The 23,307-nt window shown below is 43.6% G+C and overlaps 1 protein-coding gene across 1 annotated transcript; it reads right to left on the bottom strand.

Annotated features, from left to right (window-relative positions):
• Nucleotides 1–11,816: 11,816 nt before the first annotated feature.
• On the bottom strand, nucleotides 11,817–18,282 carry FOXI3 (forkhead box I3). The gene is made up of 2 exons (XM_006875854.1): nucleotides 17,661–18,282; nucleotides 11,817–12,442 (listed from the first exon to the last, which is right to left on the bottom strand). Exons 1-2 carry the CDS (start codon nucleotides 18,280–18,282, stop codon nucleotides 11,817–11,819), a joined length of 1,248 nt encoding a protein of 415 aa, XP_006875916.1.
• Between the last annotated feature and the right edge of the window lie 5,025 nt (nucleotides 18,283–23,307).

The following is a 23,307-nucleotide window of genomic DNA, read 5'->3' as shown; positions in this document are numbered from 1 at the left end:
TGGTGAAAGGCACCATGCTTTCCTCTGCCCTTGAAGGTAGAATCCTAGTAGTCTAGGTCTCTCCACAGTGAACCACAAACTCTGGGTTTCTTATCTCCTGAATGTCTTAAACCTCTGCTTTCTTTTTCACTCTCTCTCCCTACTTCAGACTACCATCATCTTTTGCTTGAGCTTCTACAGAAATGTCCAGACCACTCTCTTAGAAAATCTCCCTCCAAGGTTTTCCCTTTATTTGAATGCAAATTTGATTCTAAAGTAAAATATTGCTCATTTCAATGATAATGATGGAGTCATCCGGTGATACATCTGTCTCCAGCATAGATGATGAGAATTCTGGTGAGAGTTCTTGAACCCCCATTGTACTCATCCTGCCTAAAACAATCTGCCTCCATGTGTGTTCTTGAGTTCCCCACAAGATCCAGGGTCTCTCATTTCCAGATCTCCACACTGTCTCTTCCCCAAACATGTTCCCTCCTTTCTAACCCCCTTCATCTGCCCAACTCCTCTGTCCAAGGTTTCCATTGCACTCCATACTTCCCCATCGAAATACTTGTCACTCTATTGTCACCCTCTTTACTTCTTTCCCATTAAACTACAAGAAGTTCCTGGGTGACAAGTAGTTGACTACTAGTCAAAAGACTGGTGGTTCAAACCTACCCAGAAGTATATCGGAAGACAGCCCTGGTGCTCTGTTTCCAAAGGGTCATAGTCTTGAAAAGACACAGCAGTTCTGGTTTGCACATAGGTGTCCTGGTATAGTGCTGGACCTCAAAGCAGTGGACCTCAATGTCTGTGATTCAAACTCACCAGCTGCTCCTTGGAAACCCTATACAGGGTCATTATGTGCCGTGGAATCAGTTCTGACTCATAGCAACCCTGTATAGGGTTTCCAAGGAGCAGCTGGTGAGATTAAACCACCGACCTTGTGTCAAACTGACCAGTGCTTTAACCCACATCACCACACCATGACTCCAGTAGGTATAGTAGGTGCTTCCTAAAATTTACTGAACAAGTGAAGGGACAAAAAACTTGGAAATATCTAAACAAGAATTTTACCTTTGAAGAAAGTTAATGTGTACAATGTTGAAAAGGAAGATTATTGCCACACAAATGCTTCAGTAATGGCAGTAATCTTATAATAGGAAAACACGTAAATTCTCTTCTTGTTCCTGAATAAAGAAATGTAGACATAGCCAGACATCCTGCAGGTCTGCTGAGCATGCAATGGAAGAGGCTGAGGTTCTGGGCTGGCGTCACTTTAGCTTGGGGAGGCATCTGAGGCTGACCAGTCGTTAATTCCATTGGGAGCAAAGTTTTAAAAAGCCTTTGTTGAAGAGGCAATTCTTTGGCTCTTACCATCAATATGCAAAGAAAGGTGCAGTGTAACAGCTGCCACTGGTGTTTTCTTACTTTTCCAAAATCTAGTAAAGGGGGAGAACTTGAAAGTCCTCTAGCTGAAATGAGTGCTGGGGGGCAACTGAAGGACTGATGATCAAAGACTCCAGGTGTTTGGCGGAGACTCTAGTCTCCAGGAGAATGCTGGGAAAATATAAAAGTGGAAAGGGGGAACTAATGTGTGGGGCGATGGGGATGGCTGAGTTCTAAATCCAGGCTAAACATAGCAAAAATTCTTGGGGTTTTGCCCAATTAGAAATCTGAAGAGAAAGAGAACTTTTTCTAGTTTGTGTGACACATGATGCCATGGTCCTACAAGTGAGACAATATAATAAAAAGGGCTTGCAGAAATGGATGCCTTGGGCCTCAGTTTCCCTAAACAGAGAGCAGGATCAATCTGACAGTAATTCCTTTTGGATATATGTTTTCTTTTTGAAAAGGATGAGACAATCATACCACCCTCATTTCTGCTTCCTCTTCCCCTGCTTAGCCCTCATCCCCAGAAATTACCTCGTTAAAATAACATTTTTATTTTATTTTATCTTAAATCAAAGACTTAATTAAGGCAGGAAGAAAATTTACAGAAGGCCTCTGTGGAGTCGGGATTCGAAATGGGGAGGGGCTGAGAAACCCAGGGACAGCTGCTTCCAGGAGCCTTTGAGCTAAGTAAAGTTTGAGAAGACTAGGGGAGCAACTAAGATCCTCAAACCCATACAAAGAAGCGAGTGCCTGGAGCCACAGTGGTAAAGATGAGAGAATGGGAGTGGGGAGGGGCAGGAAGGGCTTCATGCAGGGCCACACAAGGACTTTGGAATTTATTAGTAATTGTCATTGTCATTGTTAAGTGCCATCAAGTCAGTTTCCACCCATAGCGACCCTGTATAGGGTTTCCGAGGAGCTGCTGGTGAGCTTGAACCAACAACCTTGCAGTTCAAATGGCTTTGCAGTCTGGCGCATTAACCCACAGCGCCACACCAGGACTCCTACTAGTCTCCTGGTTAGAACCTTGGGCTGCTAGCTGAAAACAATTGTTTGTTGTTATTAGGTGCCATCGAGTAGGTACCGACCCATAGCGACCTTATGTACAGCAGAACAAAACACTGCCCGATCCTGGGCCAAACTCACTACTGTTGCCACACTTGAATCCATCGATGCTGCCACTTGGCCAGTCCATCTCGTTGGGGGTCTTCCTATTTTTCTCTGACCCTCCACCTTACCAAACATGATATCCTTCTCCAGTCCCTCCTGACAATATGTTCAAAGTATGAGAGACGAAGTTTGGCCATCTTGGCCTCCAAGGAGCACTCTGGCTGCACTTCTTCCAAACTGATCTATTGGTTCTTTTGGCAGCCCATGGTACTTTCAATATTCTCTTCCAACACCATAACTCAAAAGCATCAATTCTTCTGTGGTCTTCCTTATTCACTATCCAGCTTTCACATGCATATGAAGATATTGAAAATATCATGGCTTGGGTCAGGTGCACCTTAGTTCTCAAGCTGATACCTTTGCTCTTCAACACTTTAAAAAGGTCTTGTGCAGCAGATTTGCCTAATGCAATACATCATCTGATCTCTTGACTGCTGCTTCTGTGAATATTGATAGTTGATCCAAGAAGAATGAAGTCCTTGACAACTTCAATCTTTTCTCCACTGATAAGAATGTTGTTTATTGGTCCAGTGGTGAGGATTTTTGTTTTCTTGACATTGAGATGTAATCCACTCTGAAGGCTGTGCTCTTTGATCTTCATCAGTAAATGTTTTAAGTCCTCTTCACTTTCAGCAAGCAAGGTTGTATCATCTGCATATCACAGGTGGTTAGTGAATCTTCCTCCAATCCTGATGCCATGTTTTTCTTCATAGAACCCAGCTTCTCAGATTATTTGCTCAGCATACAGGTTGAATAAGTATGGTGAAAGAATACAGCCTTGTCGCACACCATTTTTAATTTTAAACCATTCAGTGTTCCCATGTTCTATTCGAACAACTGCTTCTTGGTCAAGGTACAGATTCATCATGAGCACAATTAAGTGTTCTGGAATACTCATACTTCACAATGTTGTCCATAGCTTGTTATGATCCACGCAATTGAAAGCCTTTGCATACTCAATATCTTTCTGATATTCTCTGCTTTCACCCAAAATCCATCGGACATCAGCAATGATAACCGTTGTTTCACGGCCTCTTCTGAATCCAGCTTGAACCTCTGGAAATTCTCTGTCAATGTATGATTGTAGCCATTTATATATTATGTTTAGCAAAACTTTACTGGCATTGAGTATCAAAGAGATTGTCTGATGATTTCTGCATTCCATTTGTCTTACTGTGGTGGCTTGTGAGTTGCTGTGATTCTGAAAGCTATGCTACTGGTATTTTAAACACCAGCAGTGTCACCCATGGTGGACAGGTTTCATATGAACTTCCAGACAAAGACAGACTAAGAAGAAAGAGTAACGAACTACTTCCAAATATTTAGTCACTGAAAACGTTATGAATAGCAGAGAAAACAATTGTTAGGTGCAGTTGAATCCATTCTTATGTGTCAGAGTTGAGCTGCTTCATAGGTGTTTTTGTTTGTTTTAGGGGAGCTGATCATCAGATCTTTCTTCTATGGAGCTGCTGGCTAGGTTTGAACTACCAAGTTTTCAGTTAGCAGCCCAAGGTACCAACCAGGAGACTAGTAATCTTACCCATATATTTAAAAGGTCACTCTGGTTTCTGAGTGGCAAATGAGTGGTAGGGAGCCAAGGGTTGAGGCTGGGAAACCAGTTATGAGGTATGTGTAGTCCCCCAGGTGAGAGATCTGGTGAGGGCAGGTGAACTGGCTGATAGGTCAGGGGTGGGAGACCCATTTTAGTGACTAGAGTCAACAGTTCTTGCTTCTGGCTTAGATGTGTAGTGTGAGAGAAACAGAGGAATCAAAGTCTGAACTAGCAGATGTTTCGTACATTTATTACCTGGCTTGTGATAGAGTCATAGCGATCCTGTATGAGGTTTCTGAGGCTGTAAATCTTTACAGGAGTAGCGAGCCTCAACTTTCTCACGTGGTGTGCCTGGTGGACTCAAACTGCTGACCTTAGCAGCCTGAAGTGTAACCCACCACGCTACCAGGACTCCTTATTACCTAGTGATTCAAGGAGTTGACGAGTGAATAAACTTTCCATTCCTATGAGACTTCCACGGCTCCTGGACTGTTTGCCATGGTTGTTGCTATTTTTGATATTTCTATAATACATGGCTAATGATACTCAACTCCCAGAGCTATTTGGCAAACAAAATGCAAATATCAATATCAGACTTTCTGAGAGGACACAAATGGAGGCAATTCATAAAGCATGTCCTTCTCATGTTACCTTTGGGGAAATACCCAAATTAAATCTAAAATAGCTATACCAAACCTCTCAACAACCCTATGAATGAGAACATATGAGGTGAGGGTAGAGAAGAGCCGGAGCTGGTATCTACTCTGAAGTAGATACTGATAGGATTCATTTTACGGATGAAAAGACTGAGGCCCTGAGAGTTGATTTAATTGAGGCAGTGGTCACAGTGCCTGTGGGTGGGCCAGTGTTGGGGGTAAGCAGTTATGGAGTCTGGTCAGTTGGCATCATTCTTGGAAGTGAGAGGGAAAAGAGGTCCTCATGCCTGTTAGTACCTTCCTTTCAGATTCCATCCTGGAGCATAGGAATATGCACTGTGGTTTGCTTAGTGCATTTCAAAAGGGTAAATGAAGAGGAAAAAACTCCAAAACACTAGTAGCCTTGAACCTCTTTGAAGTGCAAAGAAGCCTGTCTCTCTGCCCAGAGCCGAGTGAAAATACAACTACCTGGAGTGCTGACCGGGACCTGTCAGCTTGACTGGAATTGGGCCCAGGACTGGAAGAGCATGTAGGAACCAACTTTAATATTCTCAGTGATTAGGGATTCCTGAAAAGTCTCTGAAAAACCCTGGTTGCTTCAGCAGGTCTAGAAGTATTGCAGCTTCATACAAGAGCAGTCCTGGTTCTTGGCTCCTCCTAGAATGAGCCCTGGGAACAAACACTGGCAGAAGGAAGCGGTGGAGCTATAGCCTCTGTCAGCCCAGGACCGGGGATATTTCCACTGTTCTTTCAGGGAAATCTATCTCACTCTTCAGAGGTTCTAAGCTAGAGATGGGTACTCACTCTGCCCTGTAAATCCATCCTGTGTTGTACACATCCGTTCTTGGTCTCTGCCATGCTTGCTCAGGGTCTGGCTGTCTCCCTTTCTGGGCAGTGAGCAACTTAAGTCAGGGAATGGGCCTAAGTCATCACTGTATCCTCAAGTCCCAGCAGAGCCATGGGGTATTCAACACAGACTCACAGTGTGAGTCCAAGCTTCCAAACCAGTTCCCAATGTTGGGCTTCCTTGGACAATTGAAGATACTGAGACCTGGGGCTGTGAGCAGGTTCCTCCTGATCCTGAAGAGGAGGACAAGTCACGGAAAAGTGACTACTTTTCCGCTGTTGAGTTTCCTGTGCCCGTGAAATGGGGCCCCAGTGGAAGGGTCGCTGAACTGGCAGGAACCTGGGTTGTAAGTCCAAGCTTGCCTCACTTTTCTCATCTTCAAAATGGCGAGGCAGCCTAGGAATTTAAGTGCAGATACTCCTTTGCTAACAGAAAGATTATCAGTGGGAACCTACCATCAGCTCTGCAGGAGAAAGATGTGGCGGTCAGCTTGAAAGGTCACAACTTAGCAAAACCCTTTGGAGGCAGTTCTACTCAGCCTAGGGTCACTGTGGATCAGAACTGCCTTGACAGCAATGGGGAGGTTCCTGATTCAGATGGCTTTATTTTTAATCCAAATTCAATCACTTAGATTCTCAATCATGGGCCAGCTATGTAAATTCCCTGGGCTTCTGTATTCTCATTGGTAAAATAGTGAAGTCTACTTCTCAGGCTTGTTGGCAGGGCCTTTATCTCTACTTGACATTTAATATATGTTTTAGAACAATGCCTGTCACACAATGAGTGAATTATGTAATTTTTACCTTTTTAAAGGACTCTGGCCTCCTATGGTTTGGGCAAATATCTGCTGATATCATGAGTGAAAAAGCAGGGAGGAATTCAGCAGCTATCTGGTCTTTTCTGACCTTTTCTGTTTTTAAATTTGACAGAAAATTCCTTCTTCATTCATTTGGGGCCAGCTGCCCAGTCACATGCCCCAGCTAACTTCTTTCAATGACAATGGCAAGGCCAGGTTGGTCTCCAGGTCTCTACCTCAGGAGCCAGCAAAACACCCTACCTCCAGAAACCACGAGGGTTTCTTCTTCATTAACAACCTCAAGGCATCCTTCTCTTCAGTCTCATACTAGGGCAGCTAATGAAAACAAAAACCAGTTAGATCCTGAAGATGGGGGATCTTTCTAAATTCTGGAAGTCTCAGAAGGAAGAGAAGCAGACTGTAAGAGGTTCTGAAGCTCAGTGACATTCCTTGTGGCCAACGTTTGACCCAGTTAGTACTGGGGAGCAGATGAGTATAAAAGCAGTTTGCCTTTTCTCCTAGTAAACTCAGAATGGGATGAAAGATCTAAGTGTCAAGAAACCTGACACCTGCTTATTAGTTTCTCTTTTGCCCCTGGCTTACTCTGAATGGTCCACTAAGTCCTAGAAGAAGGAAGGCAACGGCTCTAAGTTATGAATGTATTCAGTCACGTAGACTGCAACCCCACAGCAGCCCCCGGCCTATGTCTGAAGAAACACCAGAGAAAAAATGACCCACGATACATGCCAAGGGACCATACTTTTTCTTCGCCACTTAGCTACAGAGAATAAAATCTAGTTTAGATCCAGATTTTTTTTTAATTGGGAGTCTTTTAATGACTTGATGAATTTCTTTTGATATAGGTCTGTTCGAGTTTTCCACTGCAGGCTGTGCTAGGTAAGTCTTGTGTTTCAAGGAATCTGTCCATCAAATTTGTTGGAATACAAATCTTTGTAGTGTTGCTATCCTTTTTCTCTTGGTTCTGTTGTGATATTTCTTATTTATGCTCTTTGCATCTGCTCCTTGTCTTTTGCTAGATTTTCCAGTGGTCTATAAAGTTGATTCTTTCAAAGAACCAACTTCTTGTCTTGCTGATTCTATTTTGTTTTCTAGTTCATTGATTTCTGTTCTAAGGAAGCAGTAGGATTCCTTTGTTGTTCTTTTTCTAATTGTTGGCGATGTTGGATTAAGGTGCTAAATTTGGTTCTTACTTCATTTTGAATGTGTGCATTTATTACTATAGCTTGCCCTCTAAACACTACTTTGGTTGTGTCCCAAAGGTTTTAAGGTATGTTGTGTTTTCATTCTTGTTGTAGAAATTGTTTTTCTATTTTCCAGTAGCTATTAAGCATGGTGTATCAATTTCCATGTATTCAATTATTTTTCCTTGATCTTCCTATTGATTTCTTTTACTTTTATAGCATTGTGATATCCTTTCAACTATAAAATTGTGTTGTATGATTAATAGGATTGTGATATCCTATTAATTTTATAGCATTGTGTTGCATCCAGAATTTTTGACCAGGCAAAAAATATTGAAGATCTAAGAAATCAGTGTAAATTTACTGCTGGTGGCAGACTTCGACCTGGAAGCATCTTGGGCGGGCATGAGCAGCACTGCCCTTTCACTTTAAGCCAGTGCCCAGCAGGAGTCAATTTCCTGAATGGAGATTACACTTTACAACACAATGGGAGTGGGAACTGGGTCATACTGCTGCTGACTTTGGATTTGTTCAAGATATTGAAGTAGACTCTGGGATAGATTTTCTTCTCTTTGCCTTTGTGCTAATAACTGGCATGGTTCTAGCATTTAATATCTATCAACCATCTGGATCTTTCAAAACCAGTTCACTCATGTTTTCTCATGTATCTCCTTTCTTCCTAAGAATCTCTCCCTCTACCTACACCCCCTGTAACCTCCAAAAAGGATAAAGTTTGTTGTTTGGTTGAATTTATTCCAAGTTCTGGGTCTGTAATAGAATCAGATGCCAACAAAGAAGGAATCATATAATCAGTAACTAAAATAGACCATGGCTACTACAATAGGCTCAAACATTGAAATATTATGAGAATGGCAAAGAACCAGGCAGTGTTTCCTTCTGTTGTACATGGGTCATGAGTCAGAACTTACTCATGGCACCCAACAACAAAATACTGGAGGATTCCACTTCTAATGTGAAGGGGCAAGTGAGTTGATCTCAGCTCTGAGAAACAACTCACTTATTGGGTTGATTCTACTCACAAGTGATTTTCCTTAGGAGAAAAGACATTGCATATGCAGAAACTGCCCTGGGCCAGAAACCTTATTCACTCAGGGGTTCAACTATGAGTCCTAGGACTCCAGCAAATCACTTTGGAGGGATGGGCTCCATTTGGCTATTGGCAAACTGAGTGTTAATCTAGGTAAAAAGTTTTCAACTAAGGGAACCCCCGCCCCAATCTCCTCTATCCCACCCCCGTAGGGAGCATTTGACAATGTCTAGAGACATTCATAAGGAGCTGTGGTAGCATAGTGGTTATGAATTGGGCTGCTAATCTCACGGTCAGCAGTTTGAAACTACCAGAAGTTCCATGGGAGAAAGATGAGGCTTTCTGCTCCCATAAAGATTTACAACCTCAGAAACCCTGTATAGGGTCGCTATGAGTCAGAATCGACTCCACAGAACCTAACAGAGACATTAGTGAGGTGCTGTAGGATAAGCACTGAACAGCTAACAAAATAGGTGGTTCAAACCCACCAGAAAACCCTATACAGGATCCCTATGAGTCAGAACTAACTTGACAGCACTTAATGAGACATTTTTGGTTGTCACAACTGGAGTGGCACCTAGCATCTAATGGATAGAGACCAGGGATGCTTTTAAGCATCCTCTGATTCACAGGACAACCTCTCCCATGCAACAATTATCCAGCCCAAAATACCAATAGGTGCCTTCTAGTATTCAATTTCTCTGAAAATTATGGGTGATCTGTGGCCCCCCCTTTGAGGATCTCAAGACCATTAGATCAGCTTCAGAGGGCTTTACCTGAGGACTATTGCTGATGCTTCAGACTTTACAGCACCACATTTTTTCTAGAAAGAAACCATCTGATGCACTGGAATTATTTCATCTAAATGACTACTCTGCCAATACATTGTTCATATACCTATAATTACTACCTCCTTCCACAAGTTTTTATTTTACTCTAGTGGCACTGAGGGTAAACACTGGACTGCTAATTGCCAAGGTGTGCAGTTCAAACTCACCAACCGCTCCTCAATAAGCTTATACAAAACCAACTTGATGGCACTTTACAAATCTTTTCAGATGTGAGTTGGTAGATCAAATGAAAAATCTCTCACAGGCACACACCCAAAGGCTCTTCACTGCCATTCACACTTTCACCTCTATTACTTTAGGGAAGGAAGCGGAATACACACACAAACCGTAATGTCTAAAGGTGACCAAAAGTGGCCCCACTTCAAAGTTTATTTTCACATGATTCTCTGCATACAGTGTACTTTCTTGGGAAAATAACTTTGCCTCAGTTCAAAGTATAAATTAATTTACAAATATAGAATTGTGTTAGAAACAGTACTTATAAAAGTCCATACAAAAACATTCATAGAAACTGTTTTTTGCTGTATATAGTATGTTGTTGTTGTCAAGTACCGTGGAGTCGGTTCCAACTCTTAGTGACCCTGCACAGGGTTCCGAGGCTGTACATCTTTATGGGAGCAGAATTCCTCATCTTTCTCCCGCAGAACCGCTGGTAGTTTCGAACTGCTGACCTTGAGGTTAGCAGCCCAATTCATAACCCCTACACTACAGTAACGTTTCTCTTTGGTTTTCTTTTTGCATCATTTTAAAAAGTAACGCTGATGTAATATATACCTAAAAGCTGATTTATAAAAATAATTTTTGGTATGTATAATTCAAAAAAATTTAAAATTCTTTTACAATATGCTTGTTTCTTTTTCTTAAAAACCACAGACCAGTAACATTCACATCAAAGTTCCAAAACATGGTACAAAGGCAAATTGTAGGACACCATCTTCATTTTAACGGAATGCTGTTCTAGTACCTCCAACAACTACTTGCGTTTTAATGGAACACTTTTTGACTGAATTAGCAAACACAGGCTGAGTATTAGGTATGTATCAGGCACTGTGCTGGGCAGTAAGAGGATTACTGTAAAAATGTATTCAAATGGAGATACATCTTTTAGGAGTGAAAGGGAGAGCTAAAATAAATAAAATTTTGACTGTAAATGATTTTACTGTTTTAAATAACTGTAAAAATTCTGTTCAAAAACAATTTCTAGTGAAGTCCCAATAATGCTTTCTTTAAAAACAAACAAACAAACAAACAAAACTCCAGGGCACATGCTGAAGAGCACAGCGCCCGGCTATAGCTGTCATAAACTAGGGAGACAGTCACACTAGACCTTAGTTATTGGTGTGAAGTAGCATTGGATCGGTTCCAGTTCCAACTCGTAAGTCAGAGGTAGTATCTCCCCCCTTTGTTGCTCAGGGAAACATTTGAGTATTATTTCACTCAGAATCTTTGGTCAGAAGAGAACAAGCTCTGTTCCTACCCACTATACATTGACATTTGCCTGTGGAGGATGGTTTCTTCATTTTTCAAGTTCCGAGCACCAGTTCTGGAGCCGGACTGGAAATGACAGTGTGACCTTGAGCAACTTAGCTAACATCTGGGAGTTTCACTTCCCTCATATGGACAATGAGGAGTAATCATACCTACGTCTCCCAAGGCTGTTGTGAGGACTGAATGGGTTAATACACATACATTACCTAGCACAAGTGTCCCAGGGCTTGTTTTTAGTTTCATTGCTATTAATATCTACCATGACCAGACACAGAGGTGATTCAGGAACTGGATTCGTGGTGTTCCCTAGGATCGTATGTAGATGCAAAGGACAAAAAGTTGGCAGTTTCATATAATAATCCAGATATTTGAAGGCTACCATGCAGGTGATATCATCAGTTACCCACCACTGACTTACTGGTTAGTCACAATCGTGCCCCATAGATTCGGTTGCCATTTGTAATTGCTTTCTTCCCCCGACCCCTTCTACAACTCCATTCACGTATGTTGTTTAGCTGGCCCCCAGTACACATTTAAACTAATAACCCACATATAGGACAATAGACAAACCAGATATAGTCCCTGCCCTTAAAAAGCTGCTACTCCAGAAGAGCATGAGGAGAATTCTCTGAAGGGAGGCCCAGACCCAGAGAAACCTATTAAAACTTTGCTGGCTTGTAGAAACAGTTGCCTATACCCTTGCTACTCCAAGTGAGGGTCAATGAACCACAAGATCACCTGGGAAGCTCCAGGGAATCAGACCTACTGAATTGGAAACTGTACTTTTAACAAAATCTCTAGGTGCAGATTAAAAAGTCTGAAAAGTATTGCTCTACACTTCAGAGCCCTCACGGGGATAGATGAGGCTGTTGACCATGCTGAAGTTGTAGAACGGGCTGCTGAAGGGGCTACTTTGGCCCCCGCTGGCGCTGGCAGGAAAAGGGCTGTAATAGGAGGATCTCTGGCCGCTGCTGCTGCTAGTACTGTTACTCAGCTGCAAGGTGTCTGGTGAAGCTTCTGAGATAGAGCTGGTGGGGAATGAGCTGCTGGAAGGCAGAGGGGTCCCCTGGATCCCTAGGTGGCGGCTGCCAGAGAGCGCTCGCTGGGTGCTCCCACTGCTGCTGATGTTTAAGGTGCTGAGACTGCTGAAGAAGGTATTGAGGCAAGGGGTAGAGGTGAGCGAGGACACTCCTGGAGATGAGGCAGTACTCTTGGTGCCCTCGGGAGGTTCCGGTGACTGGGAAGCTCTTAGCAAAGAAGAGGAGGGGCTGTCTCTTTCTGGCTTCACTCCCATTCCAGCTCCTAATCCTGAGGAAAGCACTTCTTCTGATTTGGATGTCCCTGTGACTACTGGGGAGCTGCTGCTGGCCTCGGTGCGGCGCTTTCGCTTCCGACGGAAGTTGCCATTGTCAAACATTTTCTCACAGTTTGGATCCAGGGTCCAGTAATTACCTTTCCCTTAAAGATGAGAAGAAAAACATGAGTCAGACAAGGATCTGTTTTATGCCTGGTGCTTGCAAGCAGTTAATGTGCTCAGCTGCTCACCAAAAGGTTCACAGTTCAAATCTCCCCACAGGCACCTTGAAAGAAAAACCTGGCAATTTCTTCTGAAAACTCAGTATTGAAAAGCACATGGAGCACAGTTCTAATCTGACACACCTGTGTCCCCATAAATTGGGGTCAACTCAACAGCAATTGTTTGGTTTGGTTTGTTGTTAAGTACTGCCAAGTCAGTTCGACCCATAGTGACCCTGTTTAGGGTTTCTGAAGAACGGGCTAGTGAGCTTGAACCACCAACCTTGTGGTTCAAACCAACTTTGCAGTCTAGTACATTAACCCACAGTGCCACACTAGGACTCCTTTTTTGGTTAATATGGCTTCAATTCTGGGAAGAGGAAAGCAAATTCCTATGAAATGCTGACAAAAATGCTAGACTCACTCCATTAACTTTATCCTCTCTTTGAAGGAGATTTTATTCTTTCCCTCAAGTGGAAATTTAAAACAAAGATGTTCTAGTCTATTTGCTACTTAAATCTTAAGATCTAATTCCATTCCTGGTGTGCCGCTGTGGTAGACTACAAAGCCGTTTGAACTGCAAGGTTGGCAGTTCAAGCTCACCAGTTGCTCCTCGGAAACCCTATACAGGGTCGCTATGGGTCAGAATTGACTCGGCGGCACTTGACAACAACAACAACAAAAATTCCATTCCCAAGGCACTTACAACTCAATTGTCCAACACCTTTCATTATTCTAGATCCAAATTCTGTACCTTTGCAAAATTGTGGAATTCTGGGACTAAATTTGTATCTCTATTTATAAAAATATGGATGCTGATAGTACCCCTTTTGTAAATTGACTATGAGGATGCAATTATATTTTAGAATAGCAGCTGGCACAAAGCAAAGCAGTAAAACACTATCTTATGATACTTATCATAGTGTGACCCTATATGACAACAGAACTGCCCCATAAGGATCCCCAGACTAGAATCTTTATAGGGAGCAGATGGCCAGGTCTTTTCTCTTGAGCTGTTCTTGGATAGGTCCAAACCTTCAATATTTTAGTAAACAGTCAAATGTTTAATAATTGCAGTATCAGTACCTCATTGGAAAAAAAAGAAAAAAAAAGGCAACCTCACATACCTGATCCTCTTGCCAACAAAAATAGTTTTAAAAATTACTGATTATTCCACTGTTTCAATATAGCCTTGTTATGTGCCATCGAGTCGGTTCCAATTCATAGTGACTCTGTATAGGGTTTCTGAAGAGCAGCTGGTGAGTTTGAATCACCGACCTTGTTGTTCAAACTGATTTTGCAGTCCAGCACATTAACCCACAGTGGATAGGCTTGGCTGTTGTATATTTAGAGTACAAGGAAACTGGTGTGTACATCCCTCTCAAACATTTGGCAGAACAGGATCCTGCATCTGTCACATTTTTGGTCCACTGTGCAAATCTTAAGAGACCACGGCCTCATTTCAAGCATGCAATACTATTCTTCTGCTTAGAAAATTTCCCTCACTAGCTAACTGGATTCAGGTAGAACACTGAAGGATTTTAGCTCCCAACACCTTCTGATGTTTGAAATCACTGTTAAATACTTATTTGTATTGAGCATATTATAGGATGTGATATCGTCAGTTCTTCCCATGGCTCTATATAGACAGGCACTATAACTATCCCTATGGTAGGACAGACAAGCACTGGACGGACAAGGTCAGCAGTTCAAACTCACCAGCTGCCTCTTGGAATCCCTATTCAGGGTCACTATGAGTCGGAACAAACTGCATGGCACTTAACATCACTGCCCCGATTTTTCTGGTGGAAAAACGGGTGCAGACAGCATATAATGCATCATATTCCCACAGTGAAAATAGGAAAGCCTGGATGCAAATGGAATCAAGAAAACTCTGTGGAGCACAACTCCACTCTAACACGAATCCAATCTACCTCCTGATAACTGGATCCTCCCCCTTTAAAGGGCCCCACTATACTCAGATCTTTGAACCTTTCAGATGAAGTCCAAAGGAATTTGTGACAATTTACATGATAATCTGAGATGTAGAGGCTAAATCAGAAGGTATGTCTTCTAGAACTACCATCGTGGTGGCAGTGGTGGTGGTTATGTGCCAGTTATTGTGGTGGTGGTGGTGGTAAAGCGCTGTCGAGTCGATTCCGACCCATAGTGACCCTGTATAGGGTTTCCAAGGAGCAGCTGGTGAGCTTGAACCACCGACCTTGCAGTTTAAACAACTTTGCAGTCTGGCACATTAATCCACGGTGCCACACACCAGGACTCAGTGGTGGTAGTTACGTGCCGTGGAGTAGGGTTTCTGAGGTTGTAAATCTTTATAGGAGCAGAAACCCTCATCTTTCTCCCACAGACAGCTGGTGGTTTAAACTGCTGACCCTGAGCTTAGCAGCCCGATTTGTATCACTACAATGCCCTGCCTATTGTTAAGTGTCGTGGAGTGAGTTCAGACCCACAGTGACCCTTTATAGAGTTTCCAAGAAGTTGCAACTGGTGAGCTGGAACCTTTCGGTTCAAATTGACTTTGCAGTCCAGGGAAATCGGTTTTAACAGCAGTACTTGAAATGGGGCCAGTACAAACTGAGATGCGTTTAAAATAGTGGATTATGAGTTGGGCTGCTAACCTCAAGGTCAGTTCGAATCTACCAGTTGTTCTGCTCAAAAAAGATGAGTCTTTCTGTTCCCATATAGAGAAATGTAAATGTTTACAGGAGCAGAACACCTCATCTTTCTCCCACAGAACCGCTGGTAGTTTTGAACTACTGACCTTGAGGTTGGCAGCCCGACTTGTAACCACTACACTATCAGAGCTCCTAACTCAGAATCAATTTGGCACCGGGTTTTAGTTTGGCTTAGCATCAAAAAGGACTCCTGTGTATTGCTGTGGGTTAATGTACTGGACCTGCAAGGTTTGTATGAACCACAAGGTGGGCACTTCAAATTCAACTGCTCCTCAGAAACCCTATACAGGGTTACTAAGGGTCAGAACTGACTTGATGGCACTTAACAGTATCAAAAAAATAGGGTAAAATATATCAAACTTTATACTGATTACATGTTCAATATTGGAGGTATTATTGGTTGAGTAAAATAATACATTTTCAATTTCACCTGTTTACTTTTAAATTTTAATGACTAGCAAATTTGTACGTCTGGTAGAGTGCTAAGGATCAGCACAGGACTGTGAATCACAAGACCAGCAGCACCTTAGAAACCCTAAAAAGGCTTTCTATTTCTATCACAGAAAGCACTTAAAACAACTAGAAACTTTACAAGCAACACACATTTTATAGGCAGGGAATAGCCCCTCCCCCCATTGCCCCGGGCTCCTTTGTAAAACTCCAAGTAGGTTTTCTTTTGCTCTCCAGTTTGTTTGTTTTTTTTTTTTGTTGTTTTTAAATAAGTTTTTCTGTTCCCATGTCTCAGAACCAGGTAAGACAGAGACACCACTGTAGTCTGTTTCTCCTCAACCCAGGAGTTATTAGTCTTTGATACTAATTCAGCAAATCCTGAAATAGTTAAGATACAAAAAACACAAGTTACAGGACTTAGCTACATTTCCCCTATCCCTTTGCCTCATGATGCTTGTGCCACTATCAAAACCTCTCTCCCCAGGTAGGCAGGCTACAAGCAGGGTACTTGTTCTATTCAGGACAGATACTCTTAGCCTGCCACTGTGAGAGGTGATGGGATTTTCCGTTTACCTAAATCCCTTTATTCTAACTTGCAGGAGTGGGGAATTTTTTTTTTTTTTTTGCCAAGGACCATTTGGATATTTATAACATTATTCATAGGCATACAAAATTATCAACTTAAAAAAGTGGTTACGAATCGGGCTGCGAACTGCAAGGTCAGCAGTTCGAAACTACCAGCTGTTTCGCGGGAGAAAGATGAGGCTTTCTGCTCCCGTAAAGATTTACAGCCGCGGAAACCCTGTACAGGGTCGCTATGCGTTGGAATCGACTCCATGGCACACAACAACAACAGTAGGAGCTCTGGTAGCGTAGTGGTTACGAATCGGGCTGCGAACCTTAAGACCAGCAGTTCGAAACTACCAGCCACTCCGCGGGAGAAAGCTGAGGCGTTCTGCTCCCCTAAAGATTTACAGCAGCCTCAGAAACCCTGTACAGGGTCGCTATAGGTCGGAACCGACTCGATGGCACTTAACAACAACAACAACAACAATAGTATTAATGCATCAGTCCGCAAAGTCGTTTGAACTGCAAGGTCAGTGGTTCAAGCTCACCAGCTGCTCCTTGGAAACCCTAAACAGTATAGCTATAGGTCGGAATCGACTCGATGGCACTGAACAATAGTATGATGGCCGAGTCCTGCTGTGGCGGTGTGGGTTAATGCGCTGGACTGCAGAGTCCGCTTGATCCGGGAGGCCTGCGGTTCAAGTTCACCAGCTACTCCTCGGAAACCCTACACTGGGGTTGCTATGGGTCGGAACCCGACTTGACGGCACGTAACAACAATGTGATGGCTTTGAGTCCTGTGATGGCTCTCAGTCCTTGTGGGGTTAAATAAGCTGGCCTGAAAAGTTGGCGCGGTGGCTCAAGCTCACCGGCTGCTCCACGGAAACCCTATACAGGGTTGCTATGGGTCGGAACCGACTCGATGGCACTTAAGAACAACAATGCGATGGCTGGAATTGCGGTTGCCTTGGCAAGGCCGGGCATTCCCCACCCCTGATATGGACTCTTCAATCAACCGCCTAGTAACTTGACTCTCCCTTCAAAAAGCCCCAAGGGCACACCACCCAAGATTGTCCTCCTGTTTGAGGATGCTTGTTGTCTTGCTCTAACTGGCCAGCCTCGGTAGGGAGGCAGCTCCCCGCGTGTGTGGACGGTGTACGTATGGAGGAGACGACGAGCTCCACCTTCACAGCATCCTCTTTGAAAAGCTCTAATTACTTCTTTGTCCTCTAGGTTCCCTTCTCTCCTTCACCCAATCAGACGAGGCCCGGGTGGTTGTTTGTCCACCTGTTCCCACTCCTCAGAGTTTGAATGAGGCGGCGCCGCAGAGTTCTCCCAAGTTATCCACACACCGATACCCCCAACCCCAAGTCTCTTTCCACCCTTTCGACACCTGACGCTCCCGGTCCCTCTCCCCGGACGGGAAGTATCTGCCCGATCGCCCTCACCTGGGTCATCCTCGTCGCGGGGCACCTTCTTGAAGCAATCGTTGAGCGACAGATTGTGACGGATGGAGTTCTGCCAGCCGGCCTTGCTGCGCTGGTAGAAGGGGAAGCTGTCGGCCACGAACTGGTAGATGTGGCTGAGCGTCAGCTTGCGCTCGGGCGCGCTCTGGATGGCCATGGCGATGAGCGCCGAGTATGAATAGGGCGGCCGCACCATCTTCATGAGGTCCTCACGGCTGGCCATGGACAGCCAGCCCAGCTCGCCGGTTGCCCCGGGGCCCGCGGGCGAGGCTGGAGCTGCCGGCGCTGGCTGCGCGAAAGGCCGCTGCGCGCAGCCGAAGGTGCCGGCGGCCGACGGTGGCTGCAGGAAGGGCCCGGCCGCGCTCCCGGGGGGCGGTGGAGGCGGCGGGGCGCCCAGGTACGCGGCGGCGGTGGGTGGGCCGCCCACGCCGGGCCCGTTGAGCCACAGATAGGGGTTGGCGGCGGCGGCCGGCGGCGTGGTGTAGTCGGCCAGCCCGTAGGGCGCCCTGGCAGTAGGGGGGGCGCCTGGGGCGGCGGCAGCTGCGGTCGGGGGCAGGCCGGGCTGCGAGTACACCCCGAAATTATCACCGCAATAGAGGGCCATAGCTGTGGCCGTTGATGGGTGAGGAGTGGTCGCAGCGAGGGGCGAGCGGGGCGTGCTTCGCCTCTCAGGCGAGAGCATCCCTTAGCGGGCCAATTTGACAGCCCCTCCGTAGTTTTCTCTCGACGATAGGGGTAGAGGGTGTGCGCAGAGCGTCTGCCTGCCGGCCTCTTATAGCAGTCTGCCTCGCGGCTCCTCCCGGCTCAGCACCCAGGCTGGGCGGCGGCCCGCGGGCGGGGACTCTCCACGCCCCCGCCACGCCCCACCTGCCCGCGCTCCCGGGGCAGAGCGCGCGGAAACCTTCATTCCCGACTAGCTCCTGGAAGCCCTAGGAAGGCGGAGATTCAGCTTCCAGGTTTAAGTCTAAAAGCACTTGGTGCCTAGCTAATGTGTTCTTTCTTTACACACCATAAAATAAGGTATACGAAAACAAAGGAAAGTTATTCAAGACAATACATACATTTTGGTAAAAGTCTGTAAGGTAACTTTCGGTTACCTACCTGGATCCTCTGGTGATTTTTTACCTTAAGCCTCTAAACCTTTTGTGATCGAGTTGCAGAATTCACTGGTTTCAAGGGACCTGTTTAAAATAATAAACGTGAATGGCACATTCCCTTTGGTCTATTGCAGAATGAATTAACGGGCTCCCCTGATCTGTCTTCGTTTTCGGGGATTCTGCGACCCGCGGGACTTTGAAATCAATTCTTAATTCTAAGCGAAATATATATATTCGTTCACTTTCAGCAAGAATTTGTTCATGTTTATGCCCGATTTGTGCGATCTTTTAGTGTGATTTGTTGTCTCTAAAAACAAAAGCGTGAACGGTTTCAAAGACATTTATCAAGTGGTTTTGAAATTAGCATTTTAAAGCCAACTGTAATTTAAACTTTGCTGTTAGCGTTCGTTTACAAAAGCACAACTCATCGAATTATGGTATGATTTGCTTTTTATTTTTGTAACCTTTCAAATGCCTGGAAAAAAATGAACAAAACAGTAAAAATTTTACGGTGGCGATTCCGCACGCCACACAATCATGTTTATTGACTGAAAGCAACAGCAATTAAATAATTATTTCTTTTACAATGAAGATTAAATGTGCTCTTAAAAAGTGCCTGGTCTGACGTTCTCTTTGAGACAGGGAGGGAAAAAGTTTTGCGTGTTTGTGTGTGTGTGTTTTCTGTTACCAATCACAGACTGACCATTTAGAATATTTAATAATTAGGAAAGTTCTTCTCTGGACTTATTTTCATGATAAAGTAGCTAGGTATTTTAGGTAAAATGATAGTCTTCTGGTATCTCCCCTCTTAAAAAATGAAATCCAGAAATATTTAATTAGCAAATGTTGGCACTAAAGATGCAAAATCACACTTCAAGTGTAATTATTTAGTCCTGTGTTCTTTGATGTGGTGAAAAACATGTGAAACTGTTCACTACAGATTAGTAAGTGAGCACAAGTAAGCCCTTGTTTACCTTGCTTATTGTGTAATCCACCGCGGGAAAGGAAAGAAATGGTAAGTTTCGTTTCTTTTAGGGGGGTAGTATGTAGAATGATAACTATAACCCAGGAAACTAGAAAACGATTTTTATCAAGTTATGATGTCCACATTAAGGAATCTTGGTGGCACAGTAGTTAAAGTGCTTGTGTGACGAGTGAAAGGTTGGTGGTTGGAACCTACTAGCTGCTCCGTGGGAGAACGATGTGGCAGTTTCCTTCTATAAAGATTACCAGCTTGGAACCCCTATAAAACTGTTCTAATCTGTCCTATGGGTCAAAACAGACGGTTTTTAATGTCCACGTTTAATATTTATTCTAAAATTTAAAGGTCAAAACCAAAAAGAGAAAGTTCAAAAAAAAAAATTGGAAATCTATATGGCAATAAATTAGGATTTTTAAATTAGGACATTTTTTAAACAGTCTTCCTTTGAGTCATTATGATAAGATAATACCTTCCTTATCTTTTAGCAAATTTCTTGCTCATAATACTTCGAGAAAGTGAGTAGATGCTTGAAGGTTAGCAGTTTTTAAAAATCTAATTCTTTAACCAACACTTCCAAATTATTTTGAATGGAAAGTCATGATTGCAGACTGTTTGTTGCTTTGATTAAAGTTTATACCTCTTAAGTGCCATCAAGTGTATTCTGACCGATAGCTATCCAGTATAGGGTTTCTGAAGGGCAATTGATGAGTTTGAACATCTGACCTTGTGATTCAAACCGACCTTGCAGTCTAGTGCTTTATCTTACAGCATCACCCCAGGACTCCAAGGTTATACCTAGTAGGATTATTTTGTTCCTTTTTTATGTTATCTTTTTTGAACTTTTATTTTGTTTAAAGGAGCCCTGCAGGTGTAGTGCTTGAGCGCTTGGTGTTGGTGGTTGGAACCCAACAGTCCCTTCTTGAGAGAAAAATGTGGCTGTCGGATTCCCTGGAAACCCTATGAGGCAGTTCTAGTTTGTCCTCAAGGCAAACTAGTTTGTCCCTGAGTTGGAATCTGCTCACAGGCAAAGGGTGTGGGTAGTTTTGTTTTAAAATGACAGAGCCACCTAGCGGATCTTTGCCTATATTACAGCACACAACTCAGGATCTGTGGGGTGGACACTTCATCTAGGGATTTGGAAGTTACATTTTCCTGTTTTATCTTGTTGTTAAGTGCCGTCAAGTCGGTTCCAACTCATAGCGACCCTGTATAGGGTTTCCAAGGGGTGGCTGGTGAGGTTGAACAGCAAACCTTGTGGTTCAGTGTTTTATCTATCATGATCTCTGTAGGGTAAAACATATATATAGTCGTGGTGTGACGCTGTGGGTTAAGGGTTAATGCGCTGGACTGCAAAGTCGTTTGAACCGCAAAAGCTGCAGGTCAAGCTCACCAGCCGCTCCTCAGAAACCCTATACAGGGTCGCTATGGGTCGAAACCGACTCGATGGCACTTTGAACAACAAAATGCTTGAGACTCCTGGTGTGGCGCTGTAGGATCAGCACTGGACTTCGAATCACAAGGTCAGCAGTCCAACCCACCAGCTGCTCCTCGGAAACCCTATACAGAGTTGCTATGGGTGGAAACAGACTGAATGAATGGCACTTAACAGCCACAATATATATATATATATTGTTGAAACAGAACTCAGAAGGGCTTGTCATATGTTCTCTTCACTGTGTCTAGGTGTTGATGAGGAAGCCCTGGTGGTGCAACGGTTAGGTGCTCACCTCCTAACTGAAAGGTCTGTGGTTTGAACTCACCACCCTACCCAAGGGAGAAAAGCCCAACAGTCTGCTTCCACAAAGATTACAGTCTCTGAGTCCCTGTGGGGGCAGTTCTTCTCCTTTGATTGCACTTTTGGGTGAAGCTGTATGGAGCAGATTAGTTTTCCATTTAATAATTTGTATACATTTTGTTTGTAACATTAGTTGTGATAGACTCTCAATGTAACAGCACTACACTTTTCCTGCCTTCTCCCTGGGTTCCCTGTTTCTTTCTTTCCTGCCCCTTCCTGTCTTCAGAGTTTGTTTTTCCTGGTGGGCCTAGTAAATTAAGCACTCCTTAGTTTTCTTGGCTGTAATCTTTATGAAATCAGATTACCAGAACTTTCTTCCTGTGAACCACTGGGTTCACACCACCAACCTTTCATTTAGTTAGAGCACGAATCATTTGTGCCATCCAGGATCCTATTACTTGAGCTACTGTTGTGTTGTTGTTGTTAGGTATCATCGAGTCGGTACCATAGCAACCTTATGCACAGCAGAACGAAACATACTGTTGCCACGCTTGAGTCCATCAATGCTGCCACCTGGCCAATCCATCTTGTTGGGGGTCTTCCTCTTTCTCTCTGGCCCTCCACCTTACCAAACATGATATCCTTCTCCAGTGACTGGACCCTCCTGACAGTATGTCCAAAGTTTGAGAAACAAAGTTTGGCCATCTTGGCCTCCAAGGAGCACTCTAGCTGCACTTCTTCCAGAACGGATCTATTGGTTCTTTTGGCAGCCCATGGCACCTTCAGTACTCTCCTCCAACACCATAACTCAAAAGCATCAATTCTTCTACGGTCTTCCTTATTCACTGTCTAGCTTTTGCATGCATATGAGGTTATTGAAAATACCATGGCTTGGGTCAGGCGCACCTTAGTCCTCAAGCTGACATCTTTGCTCTTCAACACTTTAAAAAGGTTTTGTGCAGCAGATTTGCCTAATGCAATACATCGTTTGATTTCTTGACTGCTGCTTCCATGAGTGTTGATAGTTGATCCAAGAAGAATGAAGTCCTTGACAACTTCTAGTTACTTAATATTTTCTTTTAATTGATTCAACTTTAAAATTTTTATTATATGAAAAGGAAACCATGTAGCAATACTGTTAATAAAAACAGTATTAAAGTGCAAAGTGTATCACTTGCCATAAATAAAAGGTAAACAGTGTAAATGAATCACTGATGTTAATGATAAAATGATTCCATTTAATGATGCTAATATTCTCTAAAATTTAAGAACATAAATAGTGTAATGCAAAAGTAGTAAACCTAACTGATGAACAAAGATACAAGCCTAAAAAGAAATTCTTCAGTAAGAATAGAATTAATTATAGTGAATTGAGATTCAGTTAAATGATGTTTATTTGAAAATTAAAGTGAAGTTCTACATCAGTAAAACAAATTCAGGGGACCATCAAGGGAGAAGAGTGGAGAGCGGGACCCTACCCAGAGAAGCAGTGATGCCTGAGATGGAGGCAGAGATGATGACTTGAACAGATGGAGCAGCTGGGGACTTTAGACACAGAGAGGGAGAGGGACTGTGTGTTGATGACCGGGGAGCAGGCTTGCAGGGTGTACCCTTTGGTTGGTTGACGATACATGGAGGGGATTGTAACCATGGCTATGAAATGATATACGATAGGATGAATGTAAAATTAATGTTCTCCCATGTAAACTATCACATAATTCACAATAAAACATTAAAAAAAAATTCTAGTTTTTGAACTTTCTTTTGGCCAAAATGAAGAATTACAACTCACATCGGTGCATACATATTTGGGAA

This window comes from Chrysochloris asiatica, unplaced genomic scaffold (assembly GCF_000296735.1).
Source record: "Chrysochloris asiatica unplaced genomic scaffold, ChrAsi1.0 scaffold00341, whole genome shotgun sequence".
NCBI lineage: Eukaryota > Metazoa > Chordata > Mammalia > Afrosoricida > Chrysochloridae > Chrysochloris > Chrysochloris asiatica.
This window is presented reverse-complemented; position numbering and strand designations above follow the sequence as displayed.

Excerpts from the sequence above, each read along its gene's own strand:
- FOXI3 (XM_006875854.1), bottom strand. The coding sequence starts at position 18,282 with ATGGCCCTCTATTGCGGTGATAATTTCGGGGTGTACTCGCAGCCCGGC. Across the intron at positions 12,443-17,660 it reads CCGCGACGAGGATGACCCAG|GGAAAGGTAATTACTGGACC; the intron begins GTGAGGGCGATC and ends CTCATCTTTAAG.